The following is a 23,525-nucleotide window of genomic DNA, read 5'->3' on the forward strand; positions in this document are numbered from 1 at the left end:
CCCCGAGACTGCTGCACCTCTGAGGTAGCATTACGCGGCCGCTGCAGGAGACCCGGCTGGCTCCCGGCAGCGAGCCAACACGGAAGGCGCAGGCAGAGGCCCCACACCGCCAGGCGAAGGCGCAGCCCGCCAGGCTGCAGGCCCTGAGGAGCCGCGGACGAGTGGCGCCCGCAGCTTATTGAGGCGAGGCTGAAACTAGCTCCCGGGGGAACCCCGACAGCGGCAGGCTTCGAAAGCGCGGCCGGGCAGGGCGGGACACCACCTCCACCCCGCCGCCATTGCTCCAGAGGGAGGAAGGAAGTGGGGCTCTGACCACTTCCGCCTCTGGGGAGCACTTCCGGCGCTTCCTTCTGTGAGGCGGCAGTTGGTGTGCGCCTTGTGTAGCCGTTGAGGCCGCGCTGCGATGGGGGCTGAGGCTGCCCGAGCTCCCCTCCGTGCAGCCAGCGTGTGAGGCCGGCCTCGAGCGCCATGGCCCTCGCCGGCAGGACGGCGGCGTGGTGGGCCCGGCTGCCGAGCTCCCGCCTCCCCTCCACCCCGCTCTGCCTTCCGCCATGGCTGTCCGCCGCCTGCGGGCGGCTGTACAGCTCCGGCGGCAAGGTGAGTTCGCAGGGCGGCCCGGCAGGGATGGCGTGCGGGAGGGCGTTTGGACTGCCCGAAGTTGGCCTGCGGCGAGTCCCCTACCTGTAAAAGGTGGCCTTTCCACACAGGCCGTGGCATCCTGTAGCAGCTATTTCCCGCTGCAGGGGCATTTGTGTCCCCTTGGCAGTAGGAGGACTTGTCGTTCCAATCCGAGACATTCTGAAAGGGACAGAATCACAGAATGGTCGGGGTTGGAAGGGAACTTCGGAGATCATCTAGTCCAACCCCTCTGCCAGAGCAGGTTGCACAGGAATGCATCCAGGTAGGTTTTGAATATCTCCAGAGAAGGAGACTCCAGAACCTCTCTGGGCAGCCTGTTCCAGTGCTCTGCCACCCTCAAAGTAAAGAAGTTTATCCTCATGTTGAGAGGTAATTTCCTGTGTTCCAGTTTGTGCCCGTTGCCCCTTGTCCTGTAGCTGGGCCCCACTGAGAAGAGTCTGGCCCCATCCTCTTGACATTCGCCCTTTAGATATTGATAAGCATTGATGAGATTCCTCGCAGTCTTCTCCAGGCTAAACAGGCACAGGTCTCTCAGCCTTTTTTCATAAGAGAGGTGCACCAGTCCCTTGATCAGCATTGTAGCCCTCCGCCGGACTCTCTCTAGTAGTTCCCTGTCCTTTTTGAACTGTTAGCCCAGAACTGGATACAGTACTCCAGATGTGGCCTCACCAGTTCAGAGTAGAGGGGGAGGATGACCTCCCTCGACCTGCTGGTCGCACTCTCTTTAATGCATCCCAGGGGATCATTGGTGTTCTTGGGCACATTGCTGCCTCTTGGTCAACTTGTTCACCAGCACCCCCAGGTCTCTCCCTGCAGATCTGCTTTCCAGCAGGTCAGCCCCTAACCTCTACTGGCACATGGACGTGGCAGGTAATGCTGCTTGATGCTGTGTATTGGTGCTAGCAAAGAACTCCACACTTTCTTTCTTTCTGCCTGTCCCAGAGCTGTGTGCATAGCCCGTGTAAGAGGGATGCGCTTTGTGTATCTCTCAAATCGGCGACTGGACTTTTTCAGTAAAGTGTTGCTGATTGCTATTAGGGATCTCCGGGTTCCTGATGCTGAAAGCTTTGAGAAGCAAAGAAACCACTTCTGTTACTTGGAATGAACAGGAATAACACAAAGTTTTTTAGTGTTGGACCTTTCTATGTGTGAACCAAGGAAGTCAGGCTGGTTTTCTGCATTTTTTTTTTCATTTAGCCAAGATAAGTGTTACCTATAGTTTCCTTTTCCACAAAGTCTACTTGCTCCTTACGATAAGGTCACTGCTCCCTAAGCTGCTAGGTAATGTTGCTGTATTCTTACCATGCTTGTGAGCAATTATTTCCTTAATGGTCCCCTGAATCTTGTTTTCTAAATCCTTAAGTTTAGCAGTTTAACAAACTTGAAACTGTTTTAAGTGTATTCATAAGAACACAGTACCTTTTGCAATGCTTTCCAGCATACTTAGTGATTATTCAGAGTAATAAATGAATGTATATGTATGTATATGTATGTAAAATGAAATGTTAGCATTTCAAACACTGGTAACAATTTAAGCTTTTGTTTCTATTCAACCTGTGCCTCTTCTAGAGAAATTAGTTAATTCTTTTTTAAAGGCCAGGTCATATTGCATGTAGAGATTGTAACCACAGTTTATGAAAATAAATTTCTGTTTTTCAGGAAAAATTAGATATGTCGACATATCCCGTCGAAAGCATTAGAAACTTCAGTATTATAGCTCACGTAGATCATGGCAAGAGTACACTAGCGGACAGATTGTTGGAAATTACAGGTAAGTGTTCTCATTTTATACTACCTTCTCTCAACAGGTAAGATGATGTGTAAGTTTCTGTAGCTTTGGTTATTACTAAAACTTCTAATCACGGAATCACAGAATCTTCAGAGTTGGAAGGGACCTCTAGAGATCATCTAGTCCAACTCCCCTGCTAGAGCAGGATTGCCTAAAGCACATCCCTCAGGGCTGCATCCAGGCGGGTCTTGAAAATGTCCAGAGAAGGGGACTCCACAACCTCCCTGGGCAGCCTGTTCCAGTGCTCTGTCACCCTCACTGTAAAGAAGCTTTTCCGTGTATTTGAACGGAACTTCCTATGTTTTAGCTTGTGCCCATTGCCCCTTGTCCTGTCGCTGGGAACCATTGAAAAGAGCCTGGCTCCGTCCTCCTTAAACCCACCCTTTAGATACTTGTAAACATTAATCAGGTCCCCCCTCAACCTTCTCTTCTCCAGGCTAAAGAGTCCCAGCTCTTTCAGCCTTTCCTCATAAGGGAGGTGCTCCAGTCCCATAATCATCTTGGTTGCCCTTCGCTGGACTCGCTCCAGTAGTTCCCTGTCCCTCTTGAACTGGGGAGCCCAAAACTGGACACAGTACTCCAGTTGTGGCCTCACCAGTGCAGAGTAGAGGGGGAGAATGACCTCCCTCGACCTACTGGCCACAGTCTTCCCTGTGCAGCCCAGGATGCCATTGGCCTTCTTGGCGACAAGGGCACACTGCTGGCTCATGGATAATTTGCTGTCTACCAGGACCCCCAGGTCCTTCTCCTCAGAGCTGCTTCCCAGCATGTCCGCCCCTAACATATACTGGTGTTTGGCATTCTTCCTTCCCAGGTGCAGGACCCTACACTTGCTCTAGTCTCTAATGTCTTTGCTCTAGTGCCAGTTTGATTGTGCTTTTAGACTGCCAGTTGTGTAGTGTTACAGATGTGAATATGATAGACTTTCTGGTTGAGATCTGCCTACAAGTAGGGGTAAGGAGGTGTGTAATTCACTAAAGGAAGTATGTATTTTAGAAAGAGACTGAAAAGGAGTGTACTTCCTCATTCAGGATGCTGCTCCTGTTATTCCTGACCCATCGTCCATTAGACCAATACACAGCAAGTTTATCGTTTTTACTGCCAGTGTTTGGAGTGGACAGAAGGGGACTGTCATAACCTAGGAATTCTGAACAGAGTAGTTTTCAAAAGTGTTACTGAAACAGAGAGGAACTTCAGCTGCTAGTACTAAGATTAAAGTAACGATATGTCCTCTTGTGAGCAAACCATAAAACGACTGCCTTTCATGGTGGTGAAGCTCACTGGTACTGAAGCTGATACGATGCTGCATAGTAAGTTTTAGAAATGTATCGCTCTGTTGCTTTAGATTTAGTGAGTAGAATAACTGCTAGTAATTAAGTATAAATTCCTTGGATTCTCAGCTGCTATATAGCCTTGCTTTTTCCTTTGCTCTAAGTATCGGTGAAGTTGTGTTACTTTCAGAGCTATTTATTTTGTCCTCATGGGAGTGCATCTTGGACTTCAGTGTTTTTATTTCGGTGTTATTGTTGAGGTTAAGAAAAACTATCCCCCTTTAAAGTGAAAGTGCGAAACAGAAGTGCTAAGGGATTTTTCATAACTAGAAGCGACTCTGAAACTTAAGCTTTTTGTGGGAGAGAGAGACAAAGGTTTCCTTGTAGGGTTCTCTAAGGTAAGCTGTAAAGCAGTTGCTGTATCTCCCAAGAGGAGACTAATTTCAGGGCAGAGCTTAAGTTGGCTACTCAGAAATACCCTTTGGAAGAGTCTTGCTTTCCTTGTTTAAGGGGTGAGCAAAACAAAACCTGGGAGAGGTTTTTGATTAAATTTATTCTTTATGATTACTTCCTGTGTGTCACTATGGGCAATTTTACCTGACACGTGTGAAAGAATGGAGTTTGAATTCAGGTCTGTCAAGCTCTATGATAATGTTCTTTTCACATTTGAGATTGGCACTGGTTGGAACCATGGAGCTGCTCTCTAGTGATAGGAGGTGAAATTTTTTTTAAACATCAAAGTTATTCAGCACTGAATGGAGTCTTTGCTACTTCTTAATCTCCGATTTAGACTTACATGATGTTTTGTATCCTGCTTATTCGGTAAAGTGTTTTATGTAACTTATATAATTTTATTTTTAAATAAAAATCTAACTTCAGCTGAATCAGATGGAAAAGCTTCATTTGCGGCTGCAAGTCCCATGTTCTCCTGTTTAATGACTTTTTCAAGAATTATTTATTTTGAGAGCTAATGTATTAAATGAGGTAATAAAACTGTTTTGTTTTTTTTTTTTAATCTTAGGAACAATTGCTAAAACTGACCGTAACAAACAAGTGCTGGATAAACTGCAAGTGGAACGTGAAAGAGGAATTACAGTTAAAGCACAATCTGCATCTCTCTTTCACAATCATGGAGGAGTAAACTATCTCTTAAATCTTATTGACACGCCAGTAAGTTAAGTATAAACAGTGTTTAAATCCCACAAAACTAAATGTCTTTATATTTAAAAGTAGGAAATTTCTGGCTTCTTGTGTTTATTCAGATTCTTTTTGTTGTAAGAATTGTGAACATATATACAAATGAAAATATTGTAATATAGAAATCTTTGCAAAAGACTCTAGAAGTACCTGAAATTGTAAACATCTATTTTCTCCACAGGGCCACGTAGATTTCAGCTATGAAGTATCACGATCGCTGTCTGCCTGTCAAGGTGTCATACTTGTAGTGGATGCAAATGAGGTGGAGTTCTTAATTCTTGTTTTTTACTTAGAATTTCAGCAATTTTTTTAAGCAAGCTAGAGAGAAGATTTTTTTTTTAATTATTTTTTTTTACTATTATTTTTCCATCAGTGTTTCTGCCCCTGGACTACCTCCATAAAAGTATAATGTTGCAGAAGGCTAGTAATGGGAATTTTTAAAAAATTCTAGAGACAAATACTTGTGTGTTGATCATTATTGCAGTTCCATGACATAGCAATAAAAGCACAGGATTAGTGAAGAATCAGATCCTACTTTATACAGAGCATGAACTTTGCAAATGGTAGTCTGGAGAGCTTCTAGCTGTTGTACAAATACCCATTTGAGCACCTTCAGTTTCTTCTTGGAAAGCTCGATGATTTGTTCAACCAACCACACTGTTAGTTACAACTAATTGCGGTTGTGTTTCTGATTGTCAGTAATACAAACCAATGCTGGCAGCATTAAAGCTAAAGGACACTATAGGCTGAATGTGAATAAACTTACTCTGGAAACTTGAGAAGTTTTGTATCTGCTAGATTGATAGGTTCTTGACTAATGTTTCAGGAGGAGCAGGAGAGTGAGGGAGTAAAATGTTTGTAAGGTGATACTCTCATAAATTCACGAAGTCTATACTAGGAGGGAGGTGAAATTAGAGATCTTAGTGGTACTTTTATTTGTACAGTGCTAGGAACGTAAGAAACAGTTACCAGACTAGAATATGAGGATTATGGGAACATGATTTTAAATATGGACACATTCTCACAAAGTATTTTGATAATTTTCTCTCTGGCATGTTTATGATTGGATTGTACAAGGGTCAAATGAATGCTACTGTTTTCCTTGTTATATAGAAAAAAATGTAATTTCCATTCAATGATTATGAACACTTTTTCCTTCCTAGCTTGGTGGGCAAGTGAACTTCTTAAGTAAGCTTCAGTAACAAATATATTTTTTGAATGTGCTGATGTTTTTATATTTAATGTGTATATATATTTTTTGTCATATTTAACTATTATGTGATTCTTGGTATTCTGTATTTGCCTTTTAGTCAGAATGCTCACAAACTCAACTTTTTCATTATAATTGCTAATGTTTCTCATGCCAGCCTGAATTCTGGAGGTAACTCTGAAGATTTAGGTCTTGCATACTTCTTTTTTTTTTTTTCCTTTTTTCTTTTTTGTTGAATAACCTTTTTTTACTACTTTATGTTCCCTAAAAAGTTAGGCCCATATAACCATGACGAATATCCCCATATAAGTAATTTTCCACTTGATCTGTTGTAAAAAAAGGGGAAGACAAGAAGTAGCTTCTCCTTCTTCTCCTTGCCACCCCCTTCTGCCCTCTCTTGTCACGTTAGGCTTTATAATCTCATTCATTAGCGTCCCTGTCCCTCTGTCTTTGTTTTTCCTTGCATGGTACTTGGATCTGGAGAAGTAATCTTCCTTTTTCTTCTAATTAGAGCTGTCCTTTTGCCATCCTTTTGAAAGAAATGTGAGGTACAAACCTTATAATTTGTCTTTATTTTTTGAAAATAGCTGTAAGGTGAGTTGAAGGTGTGTTCATGCCCTCTGGAGTCACTGCAGACTTATAAACATCCCTTTTTCTTTGTTTTAGTTCATTTGTGAATAATTTGTGGTGGACAAAGAGTGTTTTTTGAGGTACCTGTTATAATCTTGGTTATTCAGAAATAAATAACATACAGAAATATGTACTTGGTGCATAATGTTTGCATAATACTATGTAATCTATAAATAATTGCATATATGTGGTTATACATACAGCATTATTAGTTTGTCTACTTATATTCAGATTATGAGAAATGATAACTTAAGAATGTTCTGTTTTTTCTCAGCAAAGTGTATAATCAATAACTTATTTTCAATCCCCCAAATGAAAGAGTTGCTAGAACAGAAAAATAATTTTATATTGTATAGTATGCTTTATAAAAGAAGAAACAACAAAATATTAAACTTCTTTAATGCTTATTTTGTAGGGTATTCAGGCTCAGACAGTGGCAAACTTCTATCTTGCTTTTGAAGCGCAGCTTGCAATAATTCCTGTCATAAATAAGGTAATAAAGGTTTTAGAGTTTCATATTAAATAGTTGGGTTGTTTAAATGTGTAGAAGACTTACAAGAAACTTATCCTCAAATAGAAATATATAATGAAAAAATAGCTAGAAGATAATAAGAACTTTGTTTTACTCATAAAATCATAAAGGTTCCTTGACTTGTATATTTGGAAACTACAGTGCTGGATCATACAGAAGAGGCGATTGCCTGTATATTTAAGTTTGTTGTTTTTCAGATTGATTTGAAGAATGCAGACCCTGAAAGAGTTGAAAAACAAATTGAGAAGCTGTTTGATATCCCTATATATGAATGTGTAAGGGTAAGATCTCTTAAAGTTTTATAACGTGTCTGATTGTATATCTGTATCTACTTTGTAGCTAATAAAAGATGTGTACATGTAGTAAATCAACAGGGTGTCATCTGTCTTTCTGTCTTTGTCTGACATACATGAATTTCTTTAAAAATTGTCTCGTGGAGAACATACTAGAATTTTTAACTGACAGGTATGTCTTGATGCATGACATCAGATAGATTTTAAATTGTTCCTCATTATGGGTCTGTAAATTGTTTTCACTTTTACTGTAACAACAATTGCCATTCAGGAGAGAAAAAAAAAGTTACAGAATAATTTATAATCAAATAAGCATTTCATAGTAATAGCATTCTAACGTGTGCTTCAGAGTGCTTTTATGGGTAGTAGTATCTGTGGCAACCAAAACTGTCTAAGTAAATGTGACACTGTTTAATAGATACTGAATTCACGTGAGACACATGTCTTATCAAATTGCTGTTTGACTTGTTTTAGATTTCTGCTAAACAAGGAACAAATGTTGAAAAAGTTCTTCAAAAGGTCATTGAGAAGATTCCACCGTAAGTTTTGTATTTAGTTATGAAACCTTATAAGGTTAAGTAGGAAACCATGAGTTGCTTCTATACAGTATAATGGGACTAGTTTTGCCTATTTAAAGTCAATACTTTATGAAAGATGTGGGAGAAACCTAATGTCTGAGGTGGTTAAGTCAGTTTCAAATTGCAAACCAGAAAAAATGACACGTCACAGTTGAGATGCCTTTTAAAAAATGAATGCATGAATGTCAGCAGAGAAGAATTCTTTATTCTTTAGAAGTGGGAGAGGAAAATGAATTCATTCAGAATGAAATGAAAGATGAGAGGTGATCCACTAAAGGTGACACGTCTGCGAATGTTTACATAGCTTCCGTGAAGCAGTGTTTGAGGATCTATGTTTGCTGTTACTCCTTTTGAATGTTGCATTGTTAAATTGATAAAGGTAATTGAAATCTGCTGTGTTTAGAGTTTCTCAGTTTCATATCCTGAACCCAACCTTTAAAATAGGCTTTTATCTAGGAACTTGGTGACAAAGCTGCTGAATTCCAGTTCAGTTTCAGTCAGCATAGTGCTTTTCAATCTTTTTTCCTACTGCTAATAATATAGTCTTCAAACTACTTAATAATTATAATTAAAAGAAACCACAATGAAGACTGAGATTAGGTTTCCATGAAAGATGGCAAAACCAAAATTTCAGTGAACTTTATTTTTTTTTCCAAAAAAAACCTCTCAGCTGTTGGAATGTAACTGTTGAATTTTTGTTTCCCCTGTAATGCGACATTTTAAGTATCGGTTTCACCTGTTGCGAAATAAGTATGACGAATATGGATTTGGTTTTGTTCTATTTGTACTGCTATTGCACATGGGAGGAAAAAAAAAAGTGAAGATTTGCTGCATAATAGTGAAACACTGAAATGATGTGGGGTGTGTGTTTGTTTACTGAAAATTAGTAGTTTTATCTGTTTTAATATGGAAGTTTTGGGGGTGTTTGCTCATTTGATATTGATTTAAAACATACTACTTAATCTATTTACATTTTTTTGTGACAGACCCCAGTGTAATACTGCTGATCCATTGAAAGCCTTAGTGTTTGACTCTACCTTTGACCACTACCGAGGCGTCATAGCTAACATTGCTCTCTTTGGTGGGGAGATTCAGAAAGGGCATAAAATTGTGTCTGCGCACACAAAGAAAAGATACGAAGTTAATGAAGTCGGAATTCTGACTCCAAATGAGCAGCCAACCCATAAACTGTAAGTAAAAATTTCTTTCAATGGGTCAAATCACAAATCGACATAAGATACAAAATCCTGCAGTTCTGTTTGATTTTTTGCTTTGAGTGGTAAAGGCTGGGAGATGTTTAGGTTTTTTATTCTTGTTCTTTGGTGGGGTTTTTTATGATTATTATCTGTAATTTAATGCTCGATGTCAGTGTTTTTCATTTTGGGCATGCTGAGGCAGAAGGTTTTGGGGGCTGCTTTTTGGGCAGTGGTAGGGGGAGGGAGTCATTCTGTCATCCATAGCACGTGGAGCATCTGGACAGCTAGGTATTTTTAAGACTAGCGTTTGATATTCTTATTCAGCTGTCCAATTTGTTTCTAGGAACTACCTTATTTGAGAGTGGAAGGGAATGGGGCTTCATCTTAGTTATTGCTGCAGCATATTTTGAGGGTGGAAAACTTAAAATCCCTGAATGCAACAGCTTCCAGAAACTGGCTCCTCATGGCAGCAGTGGGAAGAAAATCAGGTACTTAGAATTAGCAGAGAAGCTTTATCAGTTTGCATCCAAGTACGTGTTAATGACTTTTCTTGGGAGATTCTCAGTGAGACTATGTTACTTTGTGTGCTCGGTTGAACCCAGCCGGGAATTAAGCACCCATCCAGCCACTTGCTCACTCCTTCAACCCAAGCGTGACAGGGGAGAGAACTGGAAGAGCAAAAGTGAGTAAAGATTCATGGGTTGAGATAAAGACAGTTAAATAAGTGAAGGAAAAAGAAAAGCGGGGGGACAGGAAGCGATGCAAAGACAATCAGTTACTCCCCACCTCCCACAAGCAGACCCACCACTATCAGACAAGGTAGTGTATAACCAACAGCCACCTTGGAAAGACTACAGTCCTTGTTTTTTATTGCTGAGCATGTTGTTGTATGGCATGGAACATCCTTTTGTTCAGTCCAGGTCTGCTGTCCTGGCTGTGTCACCTCCCAGCCTCTTGGCCTAGCCTATTTGCCGGGAGGGACAAAGTGAGAAGCAGAAAAAGCCTTCATGCTGCGCAAGCACTATTCAGCATTATCTAGAACACTGGTGTGTTGTCAGCACCATTTAATTCACAAATCCACAACACCATATGGGGCTGCTATGAAGATAGTTAACTCCATCCCAGCCAAAACCAGTACACTGTGTTTTACTTTTTATCTACCATGGGTTTCTCTCCTAAACAACATTATGTGCTGATGGAAGGCATTTGTCTTTTGTTGTTTCTGCCACTTAGTATGTGAAACTTGCTGTGGTGGCAGCTGGGAACTGTTCTGATCCTTTTTATTAGATCCTTGAGAAGTTCCTTCTAGCTCCAGCTTTCAAACTGGGAGTAGCACAGAATTAAAAATCTAGAGCTATAAATGTACTGTTTAACTGTAACAGAAATAGAGGAGCTTGAGTCATCAGATAGTTTGTCCCTTGGGATAAAGTTCGCAGGAGAAACAACTTAAATCTGGCTTTTGTATACATAGGCTTTTGGGGGTGTGGTTTATTTGAATATCTGAGTGGGATAAGTCAAGTGGGGGAAAATAGCAGTACTGATAATGCCAAGAAGCATGTCCATATAATGCCAATTTTATTTAGATATGCTGGACAGGTGGGCTACCTGGTTGCTGGAATGAAAGAAGTAACAGAAGCCCAAATAGGAGACACACTGTTTTTGTATAAACAGCCAGTGGAGCCTTTGCCTGGCTTTAAGTCAGCGAAGCCAATGGTTTTTGCAGGTGAGGAGTAAACTGATAAAAAGTAGAATTACTTTTTTCCAGTAAAAAGAATTGGAGAGCTATTAGAGCTTCTAAAATAATCTATGTGTATATTAAGAGTTGTAAGGATTAGAATTTTATCAAAGTTAAGCTACAGAGGCACATCATTTATATAGCTTTGTGTAATTTTCCCTGTGACTCAACAGACAAGATTCATAATAGTTGCAGACTGGTTTTAGGTGAATACAAGACTAACATGTATTTTTAGACACAATTATTGCTTCTAAAGCCAGTAAATTCTTGATAGCTGGAAAGGAACAGCTGAGACTTGAAAAAATGAAGTCCATTTACTGGAGTTCTTCATCTTGATAACCAGGTTTCCGTAATTATTGTGAATTCTTTTTTCTTTTAAAAATTAACAACTGATTATTTTTTGTTAAATATGGTAAACTACCAAAGCTAATATTCAGAATGTAAATCCTGTAAAATACTTTGCTTTTTAAGCTTGAATAGTTCTGTTGAGCTGTTGCCACCAGCTTCAGTAACTACTACAAATGCTATGGGAGATGGCTTTAGAAAGAAATAAATTTTGGAAATCACTTTCTAGGCTTGTTGTGATGGAATGTATAAAACTCACTTGAACTGTCTCTTGGAGATCGTGCTGTCTGTCAGTCAACCTAGAAAAATACAATTCTGTAAATTTTTCTTCTGTGCATGTGTGTTGCTTCTTGCTGTAGAGCAATTTACATTTTTCTGAACACATGGTGATGTGAAAAGCTGTACAGTAGAACCTGCTTCAGGCAGTAATTATAAAGACAGCTGCTTTTTATTAATTTCAGAAGAATATAGAAACATTCACAATTTTGATATGGCAATTTTTTTTTCCTGTTACTTCTTACCTTTGAAGGAACATCTCAGTGAAGTTTGTCTGCTTATTCATTTATGCTTAACCTATATGTTTACGTTACAGCCCTGCAAAATAATGGTTATACTCAATTGTGCATCTTCTACAACTATGAAAGATTAGATGAGTACAGTATTCCTACCATTATGGTTTCAATGTTAATTCTTGTTTTTTTGAGGTAATCTAAGACTACTACATCTTAACTAATTTTTTTTTGAAAAAAAAAAAATCCTATTGTTTTTCACATTTTAAAAAAGTTGGAAAAGAAAGTAAGCTAATTCTGATTTCATTACTGTCTTCACTGTAAAAAGCATGTTTGAAAGCTAAGTATATACTAGATAAAGCTCTGTGTCACATCACTTCTATCTAATATGTTTTGACAGGAATGTATCCTGTAGATCAAACAGAATATAATAATCTCAAAAGTGCTTTGGAAAGGCTGACATTGAATGACTCCAGTGTAACTGTGCATCGTGACAGTAGCCTTGCCTTAGGAGCTGGGTGGAGGTGAGGCTTTTATACTGCTTTCATTTTTGGAGTGGTTTGTAAATTGGGAATGCCAGTTTAAAGTCTGCTGAAGGTTGAATTAAAATGAATTCAAGATTAGGAGCTTTAATTCAAATTAATGATAGGTAAAGATCAAAAGCATTTGATTTTCTTACATTCTGTATTTGCAGAGAGTGTGCAGTTTGTTGTGATTGATAGGCTTTGTTCTCAAAGACTCATAACTGTTCAACCGTAGGATCATTTGGAGATTGTTCACTGTGCCTGATATTGCCAGACTAGCAGTGTAAACATGCTGGAGAAGAAAAAAAAACAACCCACTGTGACATGCCAGGGGATATACAAGTATGTTCACCAACAGGTTATTTTTTTCCCAGGCTGGGTTTCCTTGGTCTTTTACATATGGAAGTTTTTAATCAACGTTTGGAGCAAGAGTATAACATGTCCGTTATTTTGACTGCACCTACAGTTCCATATAAAGCTGTTCTTTCCTCAGCAAAGTTGATAAAGGTATGTTAAATTTATTACAGCTTTATGTAAATAGCAGCTTAAATGCCTTGTATAATAAACATCTACATTTTTAAACATCTACACTTTTTAAAATCAGGTTTTATCAGCCAGAAAACATTTTTAGGAATAGCTTGCAATGCCACTATAGAGTGGCAGGGGCTGGTGAAGACAAGCGAGTTTTTGATCACAGTGAAATAGGCATGTGTAAACTTCATTGAACTGAGCGCAAAAAAAAAATTACTGTGCTTGATTTTGAGAGGGAGAGGTGGACTTAAGGGCACCTGCTGAAGGGAGGCTGCAAATAGGCTAGCTCATTATTATCCAACATGGACCTCTAAACACTACAGAAAATCTGTAAATTCTATACAGCTTGTATAAGAAAGGTTGCTGTACTTGCAAGGTGTAAGGCGTAGACGCTTTTTCTCCCCAGTTGTTTTGGTTCCGTAGGCAGTGCAGCAGCTGTGAATGAAGTGGTTGACACGTTTTGGTACATAAGTGATTCTGGATTACTGATGCGGGACACTGTTTTCAAACAGTGCTGGAAGTTGGGTCATTGTTCAGGAACATTGCCTTGTCAGTGGAAGCGATAGAATCATTTGCCTTAGTGCATGGGGGAGGTTGTATGTACATAGTAAGAAGCATGACCTTCCTTTTTTCCTTACTTCAGAAGGATGACTTCAGCCCCTATCAGGATGTTGGTCTACAAGAAATACGTAATGAAAGCATTTGTGCAAGAATCGAAAACTTAATTTCTAAGCCCACTTCAGCCTGAAAGGGAGCCTGAACACAAAGTTCTGTTTAGAGAGGCATGTTCCCATCACCAAACTGCAGAAAACTTAAAGCAGGTCTTTGTTGAAGCTGTGCCTTACTTGACTCATCCTATATAAGATACAATAAGGAAGATCTTGCTCTACAGGCAAGAGAGATGGAAAATGAATAGAAAGCCTTTTTTCTTTCCCTGGGCTGTAGTCCTAGTTCTAAGCACCTCTTCTGTTTAATATTCACTGGATAAAATGCTTAAAAAACCATTTTCCTAGTGAAAGTAATTCCTGTAATCTTTCTATATAATAATATTTAAAGATACACTGACAAGGGACTTCTGTATGTGATGCAGAAATCTCTTTTAAAATTCTGCACGGTATCAATTTTGGTTGCGTAATTCACAAGTGTTTCCAAGCAATTGAAACATTTATTTAGTATTTTTTCAATGCTGTTTTTGTCGCCTTTCCTATTTAGTGCACTTATTTGTAAAATTACAGTACCTGTTCTATTTGTTTGTTTTCAGGAGTATGGTAAAGCAGAGATTACTATTATCAACCCTGCTCAGTTTCCTGATAAACTTTCAGTATCTGAATATTTAGAGCCAACTGTTCTTGGTACTATTGTAACACCTCATGAATATATTGGGAAAATAATTGTTTTGTGTCAGGTTGGTATATAATTTTAGTTCTGTCATTTACATTTTTAAGCTGTTCTTATCATACTTAGTGAAGATACTAGCTAGATACTAGATATTAGTACTTAAATAGTATCTTTGACAGTAATTGTTGAAATATTTTTTTCTTTCAAGAGCAGTTAAATATTTTATGTGTAAAAGTACTTCTAAACTGCAAAATAGTAAAGTGAGAGTTAGTGACGAAGCTCAGTGACAATAAAGTACCTTAGTCTACATCCTGCACCAGACAAATTCATAGCTAGTTCCATTTTCCTGAAAGAATGGAATCTGCAGCAGGGGAATAAGATCTGTTGTTTTTTAGAAATATTTTTGTGGAAATACAACTTCTGTTAACACTTTACTGAGGCTTCATGTATGTTTTCAGTGCTTCATGGGAGTTCATTTACGATAGTGATGGGCAATCACATTCCCCAAGCGTACTTGTAATACACCTAACTAAAAATATTTTAACTGACATATACATTGTCTTTATAATTTCTTCACAATATTTTCTTAGCTTTTTACATTTCAAGTACATAATATAACAGAGTACAGTACTTGCATGTCAGTAGAGCGAAGCGTAAGATCTATTAAAAAGAATTCCTAAAATAAGATACCCTCCTGGCAGGAAAGAAGAGGAGCCTGTGAGTCATACTGTGTAATGTTCCAATACATGTGAAAATCTCATTTCAGTGAGATTTTGGGGACAAATAACTATACGTTTAAAAGGCAGCAGTAAGCAGAAGCTGGTAAGGATTTCACAAATGCAGCTTTTAGAGAGGATAGATTTGAATCATTTGTCCAGTTAAGTTACAACCACTTCATTTATGATGGTGCTGCAGTTTGTTCTAGGGCTTTAGCAAACGACCAATAAGAAAGTTACTTTGGGGCTTGAAGTATGGGAGTTCTCTTGTGTAACTGGATAACTGTTTATTTTAATTTCCTTTGTATTTGTTTGTAGAAAACTTCTTTCAAGGGGAACTGAAACAATTTTTATTTGTCTAGGATCGTAGGGCAGTCCAGAAGGATATGTTGTACATTGATGAACACAGGGTTATGCTAAAATACCTCTTTCCACTGAATGAAATTGTGGTGGATTTTTATGATGCTCTTAAGTCTTTGTCTTCTGGTTATGCAAGGTAACTACCTCTCTTGTACCCCTTCCCCACCCCCGGCCCCCACTCCCCCAGGACCCTGAGGGGTGGAAACAAAAAAAGCTCTGAGGAGAAGATATGGAAGGGCACAAGTGAAGAATATTCTTTTATGATGGTGCTGCAAATCGAGTCTTACTTCACCTTTAATGAATTAGATTCATGGTGAAAATGGATGGAGGTACATCTGAAAACCACTAAAAGTGCTTCACTACCTAATAATAATTTTCACTGGTGATGCATGTATTTTTCAAGTGTTACATGTAGAGTGGCACTTGCTTATCTAGATGAAGATGATCTACATGGTTCTTACTTGTCTAAAGTGGCAATGAGCATTTTCTATCAAAGGAGTCACTGAAAAAGTACTTCCTACTGTATTGTCTCTTGGTGGAAAAAGGAAAATAACCAAATACTGATTCTTTAAAGCTACTAAAAAATTCAACAAACTATATTAAAAACAAACAACACTTATTTTAGGTACATGCTTTATTATGGGAATAAAGCAAATCAACTGCATTTTTAGACCAAATGTTCTGCTGTGGGTGGATTCTATAAATTCAGAGGCTAGAATTGTGAAGCTGGTTGTGAAGAGCCTTTGTGAATTTAATGGAAAGGAAAATCTTGCATGGCAGATGGGCTTATGCCACAGGAGATTCAATAGCTCTTACAAACCTCGTATGTGGACGTGTTGTTAGTAAGATAAACTATATTGTGACAGGAGCTGGTATACCTAATCACATTATTCGTTTGATAAGCACAAAAATGAATTTTATTGAAGGACTGAATTTGGTTTGTGTTTTCTTAAATAGGTGTTGTAAGGTAAGGTAAGGTGTGTCTTGGCAGTGTTTGTGTATATGTGAAGTAGAAGCATAAGCAGAAGTGGGGAGGCAAGAACGACAGGTAGAAGAATCAGGGGGATGGAGATTTTGAATTTTCTCTCAGGATCTAGCTCTCCAACTAGATAAAATCCAATCCGTTTATCAAGAAGCTATCTCATAGCAGAATTATGCAGGGTGTCCTTTGATTCAGATGTTGCATTGTCTTATTTCTTGATTTTTATTTCCTAATAGACTCCTTAATGTTGGTTGTGTGTTTAATGCTCTCAGTAACCGTACTTCTGATACATTCTGTTCACACAACTGTGGTTTAGCTAAGCCAATTAAGATAGAAGTACTTTCAAATGCTCTCAAAGGACTTTTTTTCCCCCCTCTGTTCTGATATTTCAGATCGGACCAGATTAGTGGTATTGCAAACTGACACACAGACAGTGAGGCCCATACCTACCAAAGGAGAAATATGGTTTGGAGATGAAGAGGGAAACTTGCTTGTCAGAGAGAATGATAATAGGGGTCATGTAAAAAGTCTGCCAAAGGAGAGGATGAAAAGAAAACAATCCAGTGTTAGTTTTTGATTTGACTGACATCAAGGATGTTTACTGTTCAAAAGCTGTGTTGAAGGGTTCTGTTGCCTGGAGCTTTAAGGAACTTCCGGCTGATAGAAAAGAAGTGTTTGAATAAACTCTTTAGAGATTGCAGTAACAATATCGATTTTGTACTGGTTTACCTTGCTCAGTAGCTGGAAGACAGGATGATGTCCTCTGCTGCCTTGGAGATGAGATTTATCTGCAGTATATTTCTAGTCCGGTCTTGCATGAAGACTATTAAAAACCATGCTCCTATTTTAATAAATAGTTTGAGTGCTTTATTAAGAAATGTGTCTAAAAATTTCTGGAACAAAGTGTGCAGAATATACTTTTTACGAAATCATCACTAACTTTTAAACTCCTTTCGTTTAGTTTTGATTATGAAGATGCAGGATACCAGGCAGCGGACCTTATCAAAATGGATATTCTTCTAAATGGAAATCCAGTCGAAGAACTGTCAACAATCATACACAAGTAGGTTAACCGGATTCTCTATTCCGAAGAAATACGACTTCCTATTAATATATGGTGAAAACATGTATGTGTATCACTAATATATGACAAATATGTATGAAAAGAGCAGTGAGGATTTCACCACATCACCACTTCTGGAGATGATGTGAAAAAGAGGCATTTAAGTGCTAGATATGTTTTTGTGGTAATGTATGGCAGGGAGGAGAAGGAAATGCAAAATGCCGATCTCTTATGGAGCTGGAAAAATTTAAATACAGACCAGTCAAGGAGATGCCAGATGAATCCATTATGGCATTTACTATCTACTACTGAAAAAAAATTGATTTTATGCTCCCAATAATTCCTGTTCTATAGAAGTTTGTTGTTATTTTGTCTCCAGCCAGAGTACCAGGAGAAAGTAAATATTTACCGGATGTAATTACCTTAGAAATTTTTTGCTAAAATGATTCAGTTTCTGTAGTTTCTTGGGAATTACTGGTTTGCTGGTGAGAATAATGCCTTCCTGTTTCCAGCCTCTCCCCTTGCTTTCTTCTCACAAAGTCTTTATAAGGCTCCATTCTGTAACTTCAGCATCCCTTTCCAGCAATCCCGAGATCAATTTAGGGGGGGGTGTTGGTTTAGTTTTTTTGTCCTTGTTAAAATACTAACCTGTAATTGCCAGAAATTTTCATATTTTTTTGGCAACTGCAATCCTGAAATCCTTGGAATTCCTTAACTTCAGAAGGTTGACATAGGAAAATGACTTTCCGAACTGTGTTCAGAAAGATCTTGGGGCTGGAGTGGGATAACTCTCATATACGTTTGCTACTTTATGTGTTTTTCATAAATGTGCAGTGTTCAGCAATGTGCCTGCATCTCTTACTTTGAAAAGATGCAAAATGGAGTGGCCAGCCTTGCAAAAGTTAGTTATTGCTTTAACATGTGTTTCTTGATCAATTTAGCTTGCATCCCTGAACTGTTTCACTAGGTAAAACTAATGATAGCCTTTTGTTTAGCTTTAGATGACAAATTATTTTTTTAACTTGTAGACAACATTCATTCTGCTCCTGCTTCAGTCAATTCTCAGAGTCCTCTCGCTGTAAATAGACTACATCTGTCTATCTAAAATTGTGATGAACTACATTTATAGAGAAAAAATGACTGAGATTACTTTAAGCTCAGTACTAAGCTAGCCATTGTCACTTGTCCTAATTATAGAAATAAATATCTGTATCTTCTTAAGTAATGTTGGTTAAGCATTAGCAGTGTTAGTACTTCATGCTTAAACTGTTTGCTTTATACAGGTAGCAGGGAGTCACATTGTTGCTATGTGAAAGCACATAAAAGTATTTTCAGCTGTATGTTGCTTAAAAAAAGTTCACTAAATATGGATGTTTTTAGAGAGAAGAGACCCATTTGTTTTCAATGGCTTATGAAAGTATCTGTTCAGTAGCTTCTTTAGACCTTTGGTCATTTTCTCTTTCCAAAATCTGAAGCATATACAGATGCTGAATATAGTTGGATAATTTTTATTAGCAGGTGACAGGAATACATTAAACCTTTTTTTTTTTTTCCTTGTTATATAAAAAAAGATGTTTTAAAAATACTTCTGTAATATGTAGATCTCTTGACCTTTCGGGCCTACAATCAATGAAAATCCTCCTTGACCATCTAGTTTAAAATTGCATTTGAAGCTGTGACAGTATTCAAAATGGCTTCAGTGTGATAGATAATCAGGCTGTTTATTATAAATATTTTAAATTTATTTGAAGACCTGTTAATACAATCATATCACCTGTTTGTATGAAACAGGTGACATACAGAGACCACTCATTAGATGTAAAATTATGATCTGATCAGCTTATCTTTTGAGTTAAAAAGAGGAAAACCTCTACTAAAATCCTGTTATCAAACAGTTTAGTCTGTGGATATATTTCGGGGGTTGTGTTACTCTTTCTGAAAATACTGGTGACTTTCTTTTTCAGTGATAAGGCATATGCTACTGGTAAATTCCTGTGTGAACGTTTAAAAGATGCTATACCTCGGCAGTTGTTTGAAATAGCCATTCAGGCTGCTATTGGCAAGAAAATCATTGCAAGAGAAACGTAAGTGGATCCCTTCTGTTTACCTTCTCCCCCCCACCCCCCCTTATTTTAAGCTACTTAAATTATGGCCTTTTAATGTGTGTGTGTATATATAGTTTTATATATTACTATATATTACTTTTATGTAGTACTTTGATTTTACTGTAAAGTCATATTTTTCTTGTTTATGCTACCAGACGTCTTGGGGAAAAAAAAATACATTTGAGCTCTGACTGATGAAGGACTTGATATCAATTTAATTGAAAAGAATGTATTCTTATTTTAAATTGCTTGCAGCATTGCATTTAGTGGATAGAGTGTAACTTGCAACACCCATGTGTCCGTTTCCTCTTTGGCAGTGGAAAAAGTTTCTTACTACTGAAAAAAATGGGCTGGTTGTGGAATAGTTTAATCTCTGGGAGAGTCAGCAAAAGAAAGACCTGAACTCTGCTGTTCCAAAGGAAGTGTGTTGCAAACCGAACACCCAACTATTTCCTAGCAGCACTCACTTCTTTTAGAGAAAACCGTTTCCTTGGTGTTGTGTTTCTTGTCATATCTTTGCTGTCACTATTTAAATAGTATGTAAATGGTGACAAAAGAATTAAAGGTAGGGATCCAAGTAGAAGTGCTGTAAGAACTTCTGTGTATGTATCCATATCCACACACATGTAACACTTATCATAGCAGAAGTCCTAGATACAAAGGCAAGATTGTCGTTTTTATGCACATATTGTGCACTCTAAGGGATATTTCTAGAATTGAGACACGTGAGTTCAGTCTTCCGTTTAGAACTTTGTCTTCTGTATACAAAATATGAAAATGTCACGATTCCAATACAAAACTAGTAGAAAAACAACTCTTAGCATTTTGACAACTCAGTGTTTAGCTTCACGTATAGGAGATGTTCTAATGTGTTAATGTATATATTTTATTTTCTTTTACAGGCTGAAAGCTTACAGAAAGAATGTTGTAGCAAAATGTGTAAGTATTTTTTTGATGTTTCTGATGTACGTAAACCTAAGAGTCTTGCTAACGTGATAGGCCTGTCTTTTCCTAGAAACCCAGTGGAGACATGTTCTGCTTGTGCTCCTTAAGCATCAATGGAGTATTAACAGATACTTTTAAGCTTTTACTTCAAAATTCAACTCATGTAACCTCCAGTTGCAGCTTGCAGTAAGAGTCGGATCAGAAAGAGTAATGGCTTTTTCAGAATTACACACTGAAGAGTGAACTCAACAGAGTGTGTCTGTGTTCTCCCCTGTCTCCTCACCGTTTGCTAATAGTTGTAGACATACAGCAAACGTACGTGTGTGTACACACATAGGTGTAACTTCACATGTTTCCTAAACTGTTTTTTCCAGGTGACTTAAGAAACTATAAAAGTGCTTCTTTAGAGACTGATTCTGATTAGACTTTTACTGGAGTTTTCAGTAATACGTCATGACAAGGCCTGAAATATGCAATAGTTAACTATTAACAAGAGTGGACAGAGCTATAGGAAAAACGCGATGCCTCTTCCTTATCTTGTCTTTAGTTCTGTGAAGCGAACATGTTGCAAAAAGTTAGACAAGTGTCACTTTCTCACAACTATTATAGAATTCTGCTAGGCACATACGTGGGATGGTGTTTGTCCAACATTGTGTAAGCGTTCAGTTAATTTATTTAGACGTAAGCACCTAGTGCTAGTCAAGATGCCCCAGTGTATCTGAGATGGCATCCTGCTGCTGTTCCAAGGGGACCTGGATATCCTATAGGTTGTGTCTAACGTCAGCGAGGCTTACATGAATGTATATATCTAGGTAACTGAATTCAACCCTCAGTTGTCCCAATGAACACAGCTTAACTTGCTCATTTGCTTTTTTTTAACGAGTGGCCTTTTAGGATAACTATTTGGAGTGTAAAATAATCTTTTGTCATAATATAACTAGCCTTTCTGATTATTTTTAAGCCCTTAAGTTTAGTGTTGCTGAAATGTACTGTAGTTGCATTTAAGCTTACTAGAATGTTTTTCCTTTTCATAGTATGGCGGAGACATTACAAGAAGAATGAAGCTTTTAAAGAGGCAGGCAGAAGGGAAGAAGCTGATGAGAAAAATTGGCAATGTGGAAGTACCAAGAGATGCCTTTATACGTGTTTTAAAGAGACAAACTGACAAATAGAGATCAGCGACATGCAGCTGATTATTCTCTCAACTTATTGTAGACAGTAGCGTAATGACCTAAGGGATAACTTATCACTGTGAGAGGGAACATGTTTGCGTGGTGTAAATTAAATACTTGTGGGAACATAAATTGAAAGGACAGTGTACTTAAAATGTACAGATACTTGTAGATTATTACGAAATTAAAGTTATTTAATTTGACTTGACTGAATCTAAGCTTTCATTGTATTGTTTTTAATTGTATTTAATTGTTTTCATACTTTAAACACTTAAAATGTAACAATTATGTTTTATTTTTGCATTGCAAGTCTTTGAGAGAACAGGCACCACGTGGGAAAAAGTTTATAAAAATAATTGAAAGGTATGTATAGACAAACTGCTGTTTTTTTTTTTTTTTTTAAAAGTTTGAACTGTTACCACAAAAATATCAAGCTGCTTCCTGTTTTACTTTCTAAAGTTGCTGTTTTCAGCAAATCATGATGTTGGGAAATCACATCGGGAAAAACTGATGGTGACTTTTTTTAATGTACCACACCTTAAAGTGTCACTTTACCGTGAATACAACCTAGCTATGCTAATCTCTGAAGAAATCCTAAGTTTTAATGTATTAAAACACACGATTATTAAAACTACTCTACCAGTAAGACCAATTCAGGCCTTGATGAATTCCTTTGGCCTGGAGGTTTGGTTAGAACCTGTCTTGGTATACTTGTTGAAGTTTTACTTACGCCGTTCACGTACTGAAGTCTGTCAGTGAGTTCTCACTTGAAAGCTGTAGTTAAGCGTGCTTAATGGAAGCTGTTGCTTTTGGAAGTGTAAACAAAGCAATCATTAACACCAGTTAATGACCATCCTATATTCTGTGTTTACAACTGCATTGCCCACCTCCAGAAGCTTCTAACCTATTGTTTAGATCTTCAGGGACTAATTTGGGTCTTCACAGATTTTCTCTTCTTGTTACTAAATAGGTTTTAGAGAACAAATTGCTAGTAGCACCTGTGAAAGTACTCAGTCACCAGGAAAGGCTGTTCTTAAATCTAGGCTTGCAAATACAGTTTGAGCTTGATTAATCACAAGCTAGTTCTTTTATTTCAACCCGAGTAGAAGGATGAACTGGGAAAATCCTTGGAGGAAGGGAATTGGACACCTTCAGAGGTCCCTTTCAACCAGTATTACTCTCGGAGTCTACAGGAAAAGGAGAGAGGGAATTTTGATACTTTTGTGGTTTGGCTCTCTTTGTTGTTTTTTTTGTTTATTTGAAGCTCTTCCAGCTGTATTGAAAAAACAAAGATCTGGATGTGAACAAGGTTATCCCGTATCTCTAATTAAAGGTACCTAAGCTCTTGCTGCTACTACTGAACACAGGAGATATGCTGTGGACGATGGCTCTCCATCATTAACGTAATTATTAGTCCTCCCCTAAAAAGCTAACGGGAATGCTATGTTAAAAGATGGCATTTAAGAAAGTACAGAGATACCTTTAGAAAGTACAGAGCTGTCTTCAGGAAAGTACAGATACAGTACTACCTGCTAAGAACAAAGGAACTAAAGCAACTTTTTTTTTTTAATATTCCCCCCACCCCTTTAAATAGACCTAAAAGAGAGAAAGTCCTGGCTTTGTATTGAGGAATAAAGCAGAAACTAAAGGTAAGCTAGAGATTATGCAAGTGGCAAATCTTCCGTATAGTTGCTGAGTACGACACATCAAATATATGTTACCTAATTTTAAATAAAAGTTACATGCATGCAGTTGCCTTGGGAATAAGACTACACGAACTCGGTCTTTTAGCCTTATTATAGTCACCTGAAGCAGGAAAAAAATACAAATTTGTAGTCTAATTCTGATTGGACTTGTATGTAATC

At 38.0% G+C, this 23,525-nt stretch overlaps 1 protein-coding gene across 2 annotated transcripts; it reads left to right on the top strand.

The window, feature by feature from the left end:
* The first annotated feature begins 373 nt into the window (after window positions 1-373).
* GUF1 (GTP binding elongation factor GUF1) lies at window positions 374-21,873 on the top strand. 2 transcript variants are annotated; one of them, XM_063336570.1, is made up of 17 exons: window positions 374-597; window positions 2,299-2,410; window positions 4,721-4,869; window positions 5,078-5,158; window positions 7,152-7,229; window positions 7,466-7,549; window positions 8,036-8,100; window positions 9,126-9,329; window positions 10,919-11,058; window positions 12,325-12,448; window positions 12,823-12,955; window positions 14,241-14,384; window positions 15,396-15,529; window positions 17,337-17,438; window positions 19,403-19,522; window positions 20,446-20,482; window positions 21,523-21,873. In XM_063336570.1, exons 1-17 carry the CDS (start codon window positions 469-471, stop codon window positions 21,658-21,660), a joined length of 1,974 nt encoding a protein of 657 aa, XP_063192640.1. In that variant the 5' UTR covers window positions 374-468; the 3' UTR covers window positions 21,661-21,873. The 2 variants fall into 2 exon arrangements, with proteins under 2 accessions (XP_063192640.1, XP_063192641.1); XM_063336571.1 differs by lacking the exons at window positions 374-597; window positions 2,299-2,410; window positions 4,721-4,869; ... (3 more) ...; window positions 8,036-8,100; window positions 9,126-9,329 and adding an exon at window positions 9,698-9,823.
* The last annotated feature ends 1,652 nt before the right edge of the window (window positions 21,874-23,525 follow it).

The sequence above is a fragment of the Chroicocephalus ridibundus genome, chromosome 5, assembly GCF_963924245.1.
Source record: "Chroicocephalus ridibundus chromosome 5, bChrRid1.1, whole genome shotgun sequence".
NCBI classification, from domain to species: Eukaryota; Metazoa; Chordata; class Aves; order Charadriiformes; family Laridae; genus Chroicocephalus; species Chroicocephalus ridibundus.